Source organism: Tachypleus tridentatus, chromosome 13, assembly GCF_004210375.1.
Source record: "Tachypleus tridentatus isolate NWPU-2018 chromosome 13, ASM421037v1, whole genome shotgun sequence".
Taxonomy (NCBI): domain Eukaryota; kingdom Metazoa; phylum Arthropoda; class Merostomata; order Xiphosura; family Limulidae; genus Tachypleus; species Tachypleus tridentatus.
Window position 1 is genome coordinate 120855009 of NC_134837.1, and position 12379 is coordinate 120867387.

At 30.5% G+C, this 12379-nt stretch overlaps 1 protein-coding gene and 1 pseudogene across 2 annotated transcripts; one reads left to right on the forward strand and one right to left on the reverse strand.

Annotated features, from left to right (window-relative positions):
* On the forward strand, positions 1 to 4070 carry LOC143236263 (techylectin-5B-like). Its single transcript, XM_076474531.1, has 5 exons — positions 1 to 155; positions 937 to 1101; positions 1186 to 1320; positions 2432 to 2494; positions 3937 to 4070. Exons 2-5 carry the CDS (start codon positions 975 to 977, stop codon positions 4068 to 4070), a joined length of 459 nt encoding a protein of 152 aa, XP_076330646.1. The 5' UTR covers positions 1 to 155; positions 937 to 974.
* Positions 4071 to 5879: 1809 nt separating this feature from the next.
* LOC143239958 (techylectin-5B pseudogene) lies at positions 5880 to 6735 on the reverse strand (annotated as a pseudogene). Its single transcript, XR_013021477.1, has 2 exons — positions 6319 to 6735; positions 5880 to 6154 (listed from the first exon to the last, which is right to left on the reverse strand). The product of XR_013021477.1 is annotated as a techylectin-5B pseudogene (transcript).
* Between the last annotated feature and the right edge of the window lie 5644 nt (positions 6736 to 12379).

Consider the following 12379-nt stretch of genomic DNA (forward strand, 5'->3'; position numbering starts at 1 on the left):
TGTAAAGATACTAAGTATTTTGTCTTTTTTCGTGTTGACCTAGTCTGATGTCCATCATCACACAGCTTGTGATACTGTTGGGTCATTGAAAGGAATAGTGGACTCCGTTATAGAATTAGTAGGTCTGGCTGGAGAGAGGATTTCTACTTTAGAAGGTAATATATTTTACTTGAAGTATTTTAGTTAATGGAAAACTTGAACATCGAGTAAAGTAATATTTATAACTACATGTTACGTTAGAATGTTAAACATAAATGTTACAATATTATTGTTGGTAACACTATGTTCAACTACTTTTCTGTTTCCACATTAAAGTTTTATCCGTTACTCATTAGATGTGTTTTCTACAACCACATTTGAACGAACATTTCTACCGATTGTTAATAACAAACAAAACCGATCCTTTCAGCAATCATACGTTTCTTATGAATTAATCGCAAAGATAGGCAATGGGCTATCTGTGCTCTACATTGTTAAAACGATGTAAGACGCAGACATACCACTGTGTCATTGGAGATCAAATCATAATAATGAATTTTGTTTTAATTAAAATACATATCAATATTTTTGCAGACAGATTCCACATATTTTGTACAGAATAATGTTGAATAATACAGGAATATATATTTTAAAGTTTCATATTGATAATTATAAAACTTAGTTACTTCAGTATTTCCTATTGATTTTCTTATTTATAACTGATTCAAAGAAGAGGAGATTATGGAAAACCATTTGAAACTTTTTACAGATCGTGGGTAGAATACAAAAATGGTTTTGGAAATTTAACCCAGGAGTTTTGGTTAGGTAAAACTTTATATATTTATCTAGCAGTGATCAACTACTTATATCTTTTTGTGTTATTTACTATAATTTGATATAATTAATTATTTACTGTGTTATAAACTATTCATTTATTACTTACTGCTTCTGTGACAGGAAATGATATCATCTTCTCGTTGACCAATCAGGACAACATGGTGCTCCGTGTTGATCTAGAAGACTTTAAAGGAAGTCGTAGATATGCAGAGTTTGACGAGTTCTTGGTACGAAGTAAAAGAGAACTCTATAAAATGAGTTACAAAACGTACAAGGATGACGCGGGTGAGTTTAAACTTTATTCCAGTATATAACATCTTACATTAGTTGTTTATATATTTTTTATTAATTAAATCCATATTATTTTAGGAAATTCTCTTGCTGTTCACAACAACATGATGTTCAGTGCTTATGATAAAGACAACGATAAAAACAGCGGTAGTTGTGCCCAAAACCATAAAGGCGAATGGTGGTATAATTCATGTCATCGTTATAACCTAAATGGTTTGTATTACACAGAATATAAGGTAGATACAACTGGTATTACATGGTATGATTGGAAAAGTAAACACGTTACACTAAAGTCAAGCAAAATGAAAATAAGACCTGTGAAGTTTATCATTGGTCAATAAATAATAAATAAAAATTATATTTTACGTTATACGTGATGATAGACAGACAAGATAGACAGATATTTTTAATATGATTTATTTTTTATCTGTTTGTAATTATATTTAAGTCGATATTTTATCATAAAGAAATAAAGTAATTTTGATGAATGTTTACGACTGCTATTTTAATCTAATGTGTTCTGAAGAACCTGAAATGTATGTTTCATAAATAAATTATTTATTTATAAAGTTTTATTGTCCACAAGTACTTTATGTAAAATGTGTTGAAAAAACCATAGAATTTTTTATATAATATATTTTCTTATTTTTGTTTCTGTTTAGTTTGTAACTTTCTGTTTTTTAACTGACGGATTTAACTTGTTTGAATCTTTTAAAGATTTTGGTGTCTCTATAAAATATAACCTAGAACCTTCAATTGTAAGAATGTTTTTTTCATATTTTCTAAATATTACATCTTTACCTAAATCAATTATATTGCAATATATCTCGAATATTTGTTTTTATCAGAAAACATTTATTAATGTTCCCCATTTCAGGTCGTTTCGTTGTTATAAGTGTAAAGGTCAAATAGCAATATTGAAATATTAAGTTTGAGTCGTTCAAGAATTGCCGGTTTTGACTACCTACATTCCTTCTAACCTATCAAAGGAATATTGAGTAAAGCTGGTGTAAATCATTGAAATAAAAACACATAAATACGTTTTTAAAATTCACACAAATGTATTATAAAATTTATTAACAAACGATTTAAAACGTTTAAAATCAGTGTCAGTAATGACGGCATTACTACCATCCTGAAGAAGTAGAATAATTTTAAAACCAATCTATTTATAGCAATGATTACACTGCATTACAACAGCCACCAGTAAAATGTCTTAAGTTATGGATTTGTATTGATGATAGCAAAGTTGTATAAAAATTTTCTTGTGTCATATAATGAACGTATGTACAAGTATCAAAATAAACCTTTCTTCCACGAACAGCTCTAGAGGATGTGGGTCAGAGGTACATCCTACTAACCGGAATAGAAGGACCCCATATTTTCGGTAATATAATATTCGATAAAAGTCAAACATAGATTGTGATTTCAAAATAAAAATACGTTAGTATGGTTTTGGATGTCTAAAGTGTATGGTAATGTTAAATATCCAGACTGTAGCCATATTAGCTACTTCATGAAATAAACTGAGTAACGTTAGTGGTTACCAAACATTAATGTATAATTGTAAATATTTTACACACGTGAAAGAACCTTAATTAATAGTATTAAAGAAAATCTTAGAATATTCTATATCTGGGTATTATATTACACATATCTTCTTTATATTTAAATAATAATAATAAGTGTAACAAATACAGTAAGTAAGATGTTTCGTTAAATATTCTAAGCTACAGTATAGTAACTTTGTACGCACGCAAAAATTTAAAAAACGCAGTAACAATAACGTAGTCCATTTGTTCCATAAATGATCTGGAAATAACATATTTAAAATAATTCCCGTGTGTCGTAGGAATAGTTCAAGCAGAACTCACAAGGAAGTCTTGAAATAAACTGTTGAGATAACTGCTGGTTGTGATCAAATTATTTGACGAAATTCTGGCTCATTCTTCATCTTCTTACATGAAAATATAACTGTGCTAAGTAACAATATTTAATTTTATATTATTTTTACTCACTATTATTATATACAAAACTATTTATATTCATTTCTAATTCTAAATTAAAGCTCTGATGTTAGGTTTTGTAATTAACCTTAGGCCCTGTGTGTTGGTACATTCAGTTCAACAGAATCTATTTTGTAGTTAAATTATACGTTTCACTGATTTAGGTAATTAAATATCTATATAAAGTTAAACGGAATATAATGTTGGGAGATCTGTCAAACAACAAGTAATTATTGAAATATGACTAGCCCCGAATAAACTTATATTTTTTCCGTGTAATATAACATCATATACAATAGTGACGAAGAAGAAGAAAAGTATGGTAGTCATTTTAATTTTAAAATGTTCCAAACTGAACTGAATTATTTACATTTCTGTGGCTCTTTCTACGCCTAAGCTACCCAGACTTACAATATATGTATATCCAGTACTTTATTATTTATTATTATTGTTTCTTTAACCCTTCATTCCTATCACATGAACACAGTAATCATTTTGCGTGCCCTATATCTAAGAGAGAAAAAAAAACTTCCTTAAAACACAACATGAACTTATGTAAGCTCATGGACAAAGTCATATCCAACGCACTGTTACATTATTTGTGAACCAATAACATTTTCAACAATAAACAAAACGTGAGTACAAAAAACAGACAGACAACCGATCGCCTAGTAATATTGGAAGAATCGATACACCAACTGTTCAACCAGAATCACTTCACAGTCGCAGCGTTTGTAGATGTAATGCAACCATTCCATACTGTCTGACACAATACTCTAAAGTATCAGTTAACTAGCTACAAGTTCCTTATCCCCATCACCAGGTGGCTCTTTTCCACTATCATTAATAGAACTGTTAAAGATAATATCAACAACAGCTCGTCGAAATGCAGAAGATCTCCAGGGTCTTTACTCTGCCCACTACCCTACTTTCTATTCCCAAATGTCATACACCTAAGCTAATACATACCCTCATTTCTCAATATATTCAGATCACGTTATCGTGTGGAACACATCATTGATTCATTCATTGTCACATCCAGAGTCCAGAGGATATTAAATTAATTAATTAATTTGATAATACTTGTGAATCCTTTCAGAAATTTTTAAAGAACTAGAATACTGTAAACTGTAAAAACATGACGGTTATTAACAAGAATAATTGTTTTCATGATTTATCAGTATTACAGTGAAATTGTTAAATCTTCACGTACAGTTTTGGTGAAAGTCGTGCTCTTGTTGTAAGCAGATTAGTATTGTTTAAAATTATGTTCTGTTATAAAGAAATGGTTCTTCTACATAAGTTGTCTGAATCTTCAGTAACGAAAGTGTGAAATTATTTATAGATTTTTTGTTTTTGTGGCACCATTCAATAGTTGGCGCGTGACTCTTGTTTACAGATATTTCCGTTGACATAACACTATTTCCAATATCAGTAAGATATGAAACAATTCCAGTAACTTCACAACACTTATATTACACATGCTCGCATAAACGTGATTAATATAAAACGTTTCATTTTGATGGAAAAGTATTTTACCTGTAAAAAATATTCGGAATTTACTTTTAAGATTATTTTGAAAATTTACTTCGTGAATTTTCTGTTACTTCAAAGATCGTAAATAAATATTTATTTTAGAATTCTGCCTGATTTAGCTAAGACTTTTCCACAAAATCATTTTTAGGGTAAGAAAGATGATTATTTAAACTGACGGTTTCATCACAAATGTTACAAAACAATATAATATACCAGATATAAAATATAGGGATAACAAAAATTCGCCTTTAAGTAAGATATGGATAGAATATAAACATTTAATGAACAAACGTTTTCACAGAGAAATTATTTTTTTTGTACATAACAAAATCATTTTAAATACAATTTTTTCTTCTAAATCCAACTCGTACACCTTATTTTGTATTTGCCTAATATTTTAAATGATGAAATTTGTATATACATTTGTGACGTTTGTTGATATTTATGTGTAAATAAACACAAATTAAGGGTATCCACCTATAATTATGTCTTAATATTTTTTCGCATGTATTTACTCTAATGTGTAACACCAGATAATACCGGTAGCATTTATCTTATCTTCTGTGAAATACAATCCGTTTAAGTTAGAATGATAGAATGAATTTTACCACCATCCGCCTTTGTAGGTTTGAGCACAAATACCGATATTTTTATCGTTGTCGTTATCCTTGGTACTGAACATCATGTTCTTGTGGTGAGCGAGAAAATTTACTGAAAATAATAAACAACTCATGTCGGATGTTATATACTAGAATAAAGTTTAAACTCACCCTCGTCACCCTTGTACGTTTTGTAACTCATTTTATAGAGTTCTATTTCACTTCTTACCAAGAACATGTCATACTCTGCATATCCTCGACTTAATTATCCTTGATATTCCCCGAGGCCCAACATGGCCAGATCATTAAGGCTGTCGACTCGTAATCTGAGGAACGCGAGGTTGAATCTCGGTCGCACCAAACATGCTCGCCATTACGACCATGGGGGCGTTATAATATGATGGTCAATTTAACTATCAGTTGGTAAATAATCTGAAATGAAATGATTACCAAGTGAAAACATGTCTCACAAACTCTGAAATTAAAAGTGATAATTCAAATAGTTTAATGAAAAAGTACAATAATCAGTTACAAGTTATTCGAAATAATCAGGTATTTAATAAACTAGTTTTTCAAGTTGTAAAAGTTCCTTAATTCCAAATAAATTTTCATTAAAAATAAAGGTTCCCTTTTATACAAAGTTCAGTTCATCTACCGTCCACCCTCCTCCTGATGTCTCCATATCACAGTATACAAATATTGACTGGTTCAAAAACTGTGGCTGAATCTCGTAGACACCGCTGGTTCGGTTTAGTTGTTGTTTATAGATACTGGAACAGTCCTCTGGTAGAGGTGGCGTTTGTTCTGTCGTTTGTGTCACACAAAGAGATTTTTGAAAGGATCGGTTTTGTTTGTCATCAACAAGCCTTGGAAATGTTCGTTCAAGTGTGGTTGCAGAAAAAACATCTAAATAATAACGGATAAAAACTTTAATGTGGAAATATTAAAAGAGCTGAACATATTGTGTTACCAACATTAACAATATAGCATTTAGGTTTAACATATAAATGTTCCTTTAATCGAAGTTCAAGTTTTGTGTAATGTAAAATATTTTATGTAAAATATATTACCTTCTAAAGTAGAAATCTTCTCTCTAGCCAGATCTACTAATTCTGTAACGGAGTCCACTATTCCTTTCAGTGAACCAACAGCATAACAAGCTGTGTGATGATGGACATCAGCCTGGGTCAACACGAAGAAAGACAAAATACTTAATATCTTCACAGTGTTGTACATTGTTAAATGGTTAATAACACAGAACTGTTTTCTTTTAGAATGAAGATGCGAATCTTCTATCAATGGTTTTATAGTTGTATTGAACAGGATATTAAAGAAGAATTTTCCTTAGGTCATTCAGAGTTAAAACTGTTTTAGTAACTGTATCTGATGTATGTCCAAGAAATGTTTAGAGCAATGACTTTTAAAAACGATGTTTTGTGGTATAATAAGTATAATTATTCAATATAATTTACAGCCAACTGGTTTTGATAAACTTCTTTCCATAATCAGGGTCAAATTCTGCAGTTTTCGTTGAGTAAGTAACCAGTTTTAACTGATAATGGGAGAGTTCATTTTTGAGAAACAAGGTCTAGGTATGGGGGGTTGAAGTACGTCGTATTTGATAAAATATTTAAGATAACCAAGTCTTGCAACAAGACACGTTGATTGGTCCATTAGATCTGTTTATACATTGTGGTGTGTTTTTATTGTGCAAATGTTTTATTTCAAACTTGTTTATACGATTGTTGTATGTGTCCCATGATCTTCATGTTCTTCCAGTCATAAGTAACTACCGCGACAAATCCAGTAGGGACCGGCATGGCTAGGAGGTTAGAGCGATCGATTCGTAATATGAGGGTCGTAGGTTCGAATCACCGTTACACTAAGAATGCTTGCCCTTTTAACCGTGGGGATATTATAATGTGATGGCCAATCCCATTATTTGTTGGTAAAAGTGCAGCCCAAGAGATGGTGGTGGGTTATGATGACTCGCTACGTTCCCTCTAGTCTTACACTATTAAATTAAAAAGAGCTAGCGCAGACAGCCCTCTTCTGTTGCTGAACACATCTTGAATTCTTTGTTTGTTTGTTTGTTATCGAATTTTGCGCAACGTTACAACGTTACTATGTTATGTTTTATATAAAAGTGTTGTGTTTCTTGATACTTCTAGTGTACAAACAATGTTATTCAACAGCAAAGACAAAACAGATAAGTACAGTGTCAGAGGTGTTTACCAATTAATGTGTAATAACATGTACGTATTTGAAACAGGACGTTCCGTAGAAACTGTAATTAAAGAACATTCTAGAAACTGGAAGTTAAGGGAAATGAAATCTACTTACAGAAACTAAACACTAACTCGATCCAATGAAAAGCTTCAAAGTTTTGCATGTCTGTGAAAAAGGTAAAAACTAAGATTTTAGAAATAAATTGAAGTTTAAAAACAAGTAAAGAAAAATTTATAGACGACTAGACCAACTTGTGTCAAAGTAATTGTCAAGATTATTTGGTTAAATATGTAAACCTGTTTACAAACCATTACAGCCTGTACATAGTGAAACCATGGTTGTTTTTATATATTTCAATAATAAATTACTTCTGTACTAACACTGATCAGGATTCCTTCTGCTCTCCAAGTGGGTCAGAGGTATATTTTTATATTGATAACGCTAAGACCGGTTTTCGATATCCTTGGTAGACAAACCACAAACAGCCTATTCGTGATGACGAGAAAACCCACTTGCAGAGAAATATATCTATGTAAAAACGGCTGGTATAGATAGAGAAAGTAATATGTAGAGGAACGTACAACGTTTCGACACTCTTCGGTCATCATCAGGTTCAGAAAGAAAGAAAGAAGTAACTGACCGATAACCGACCACATGTAACGCAGTGTAGGAATGTAGAGGGTGTGCATATACGTTGGATTAACTTTGTTAATATAGGTATAAAGGTATTCCTTTGTATTGGTTTATTTTAGTTTTGCATTGTTCTATAAGTAAGGCTTCTTTAATTTTGCATTTGTTTATGTTTGTTTCTTTATTTAGTATTCGGGTGTTTTCTATGATTATGTTGTGTTTATTTGATTTGCGGTGTTCGAAAACGTGTGAAGGTGACTTTTTATGTTATTTGAATCTGGTTTCCACTTTTTCTACTTGTTTCTTCAATATAGAAGTCGTGGCAGTTATCACAATGTATTTTATAAATAATGTTGGTGTTGTGTTTGTCAGTGTAGTTTTCTATGAAAACAAACATAACCATCCTGTAGACCTTTATCTATAGCTACTGCTGATACTGTACATCTGTTAACACTTTCATTTCTTATCTAATCCTAAACCTCCACGTCACTGTGGTCAGTTTTATCTACAATCAAACTAAGTCCTTGGTTAGACACTGTAACAGTAATACTGAGAGAGACGATCCACAGTAGTACACATACATGATTCTATTGAACCATTATAATCCAGTTTGTGCATAAAAATTACTCAAAGTAAAACTGAAAAAGACAAAATATAACTTCAAAAACACTACAGATAGAATACTCCGGAATTATTTAGCTTGGCAAAATATCTTCATGTTTTAGTATAGTACTACATGGGTGTAGTTTGTTACTAGAAGATTGTCTAGATGATACTTTACGTGTTGTTCATTATCACATCCCTTATTACATCGATTATTCTGTAATTGAGATTCAGGATATCACGTACATGCGTCAAATATACGTAACATTTGAGAATCTCGCTCAAGAAAAAGGTGACAGGGATCTACTAAAACCATTTCTCTGTATGTCCGTACTTTGGTGTAGTGCATCAACGGAAAGGAGAAAAATATATATGAGTTGTTCGTGAAGTTAAATAAAACAAGTGTTCTGTATATCATAACTGCGAAAAATATACCTTTTACATGTGATGTCATCTATTGTTGAAGAAATTAAAGTATTGAAAATTAAAAGTAGTGAAAGATATTTACAGAATATAATGAAACATACAGTTAATAGATCAAATAAGAACTACAATAAAAAGTAATGATAAACTGTACTTTAACATTTCAGGTTCAATGACTATATATGGATATTCTTTAATGACTATGGATATTGTCATCTTTAATTGGTTTTTCCATCTTAGTTTTATTGTCTTAAATTTTTAGTAGTTAATAAATAAACGGTATAATGTATTGACACCAAGGTTTCAAAAAGTTAATCTATGTTGAAGAATTATCATTAATTAAGAAATATTTAATGGAGAATGTTAAAAATAATTTTATATTAATAACTAAAAAAAATACAGTCTAGAATATAATATAAATATCACTGTGGTGTTTAAAAGTATCTTGTTTATACTTGGATCTTTTTATGTATGTTTCATTTCACGTTTTATTTAAAGTTAAACACCTTTAAGCTAACCCTAACATAAAAACAATAATATTACCCTACAAGTCTTAGTTTTTCTTAAGTAAGTTTATAGACATATCAAGAACAATTTTAAGTTAAAACAAAATCATTGTCTTTAAGTTTGAGCGTTTTCTTGTACGATATTAAAATTGGTAAAACAAAAGTATCCAAGTTTTTATTCTATTTATGTAGAAATGTATGATTTGAGGACGGGAAATATCTGAAAAATATCAAAACTTACATGTAAATGGGATTTTAGTATCTATATGTCTTCTCCAAGATTCATATTAAGTTAAAAACTTTCAGCTCTAAAACTCAGTAACTAGCACGTAAACTATAAACGGTAAAATATATACAAATATCTCATTCGTAATACAAATTTTCACTTTTACGATGAAATCACATAACTTTCTATTAGGTTCTATAGCATCATTAATATAAAGATTATAAAAACAGACAACAACTCTTACGATAATAATAACTCTAATGTGTATAAAAAGAAGTAGAAATTACAGATGTTGACAAGAGACATAATTAGAAAACTATAAACATTTCTTCGACTCAGTATGAAAAACATCAGATACAGTTACTAACACGGTTCTAACTTGTAGTAAGTTAAGAAAAACCCTTTTTGGATATCCTGTTAAATACAACTATAAAACCATTGATAGAAGGTTCACATCTCCAGTCTATAAGAAACCAGTTTTGTGTTATTAACCATTTAACAATGTGCAACAATGTGAAGATATTAAGTATTTCGTCTTTCTTAGTGTTGACCCAAGCTGATGTCCATCATCACACAGCTTGTAATATTGTTGGGTCACTGAATGGAATAGTGGACTCCGTTATAGAATTAGTAGATCTGGCTAGAGAGAGAATTTCTACTTTAGAAGGTAATATATTTTACTTGAAGTATTTTAGTTTACAGAAAACTTTAACATCTATTAAAGTAATATTTATAACTACACACTACGTTAGAATGTTAAACTTAAATATTACAATGTCATTGTTTATAACAATGTATGTTCAACTATTTTACTGTTTACACATTAAACATTTTATCCGTTACTCTTTAGGTGTGTTTTCTACAAGCACACTTGAATGAACATTTCCACATCGTGTTGTTAATGACAAACAACACCGATCCTTTCAACAATCTCTTTGGGTGACACAGACGACGGAACAAAAGCCGCCTTTACCAGAATACTGTGCCAGAATCTATGAACAACAACTTAACCAAACCAGTGGAGTCTACAAGATTCAGCCACGATTTTTGAGCCAGTCGATTTCTGTTTACTGTGATATGGAGACATCGGGAGCAGGGTGGACGGTAGGTGAACTAAGCTTTGTTTCTTGGTGTAGCTTTTAGTTAATTACTGGTTATTGGTTGTTTTCGGAAACATTTATTTAAAATTCAGCCATTATTTTCAGAGAAGAAAAACTATTTATTCTATAAATACAGTTATGTAGAAGAATTGAAAAATAACTTTCAGAACGAACTCATGTTTAAAAAGAAAAACTATTTAAACTTGTTAGGAACAAGTAAAGTTTTTGTTCCAATTTTATTTAAAAATATTTAAGTTTGTTCTAACGTTTTTGTTTCAAAATTTTATCGTATTTTTTCACTCATTCCGTTCATTAATATATGTTATTTTATCATATTTAAATATACAGTTTATAAGATGCGTTTTCACTTGGTAATCATTTCTTTCTACTTTATTTTTTATACGTATATCAGAATGTGTATTTATATTGAACCTGACACTTTTTATATGATGATAAACATATAACAGTGTTTAACAACACATTAAAATCCACTCTTGAGTTTGTGTTATAGGTTATTTTAAGTTTCTTGAGAAGTTTAGAGCATATTACTTCTTATTCTAAAATCGTCTTTCAAACATAAATTTAGATCATATGTTTGTTACGAATTAAGAACACTGCTACACAATGGGCTATCTGTGCTCTGACCACCACAGGTTTGGTTTGTAACACTGTGAGTACACAGACATACCACTATCCCCCTAAGAGCCAAATCATAATAATGAGTTTTGTTTTAATTAAAAGACATATCAGTATTTTTACAGACAGTTTCCACATATTTTGTACAGAATAATGTTGAATAATACAGGAATATATATTTTAAAGTTTCATTTAAAGTTTTCATAAACTTAGTTATCTCAGTATTTCTTATTTCCAGTTGATCCAAAGAAGAGGAGATTTTGGAAAACCAGTTGAGAATTTTTACAGATCGTGGGTAGAATACAAAAATGGTTTTGGAGATTTAACCCATTAGTTTTGGTTAGGTAAATCTTTATATACTTGTCTAACAGTTATGAACTGGCTTTTTCTTTCCGTGTTACTTACTATTATTTAATATAGTTAATTATTTACTATCTTATAAACTATTTATTTATTATATACTACGTCTGTTTTAGGAAATGACGTTAGCTTCCCGTTGACAAATCAGGACAATATGATACTCCGTATTTATCTGGATGACTTTGAAGGAAGTTGAAGATGTGCTGAGCATGAAGAGTTCTTGGTACAAGCGAAAGAGAACTCTATAAACGTATCAAACGTACAAGGGTGACGCAGGTGAGTTTAAACTTTATTCCATATATAACAACCTACATTAGGAGGAAGAGGTTAAAGAGAACCTGACCCTCCGGGGTATGTAAATATCATACCTAAATCCCAAGAGAGAGAGAACCTACATTATCTGTTTATATATTCTTTA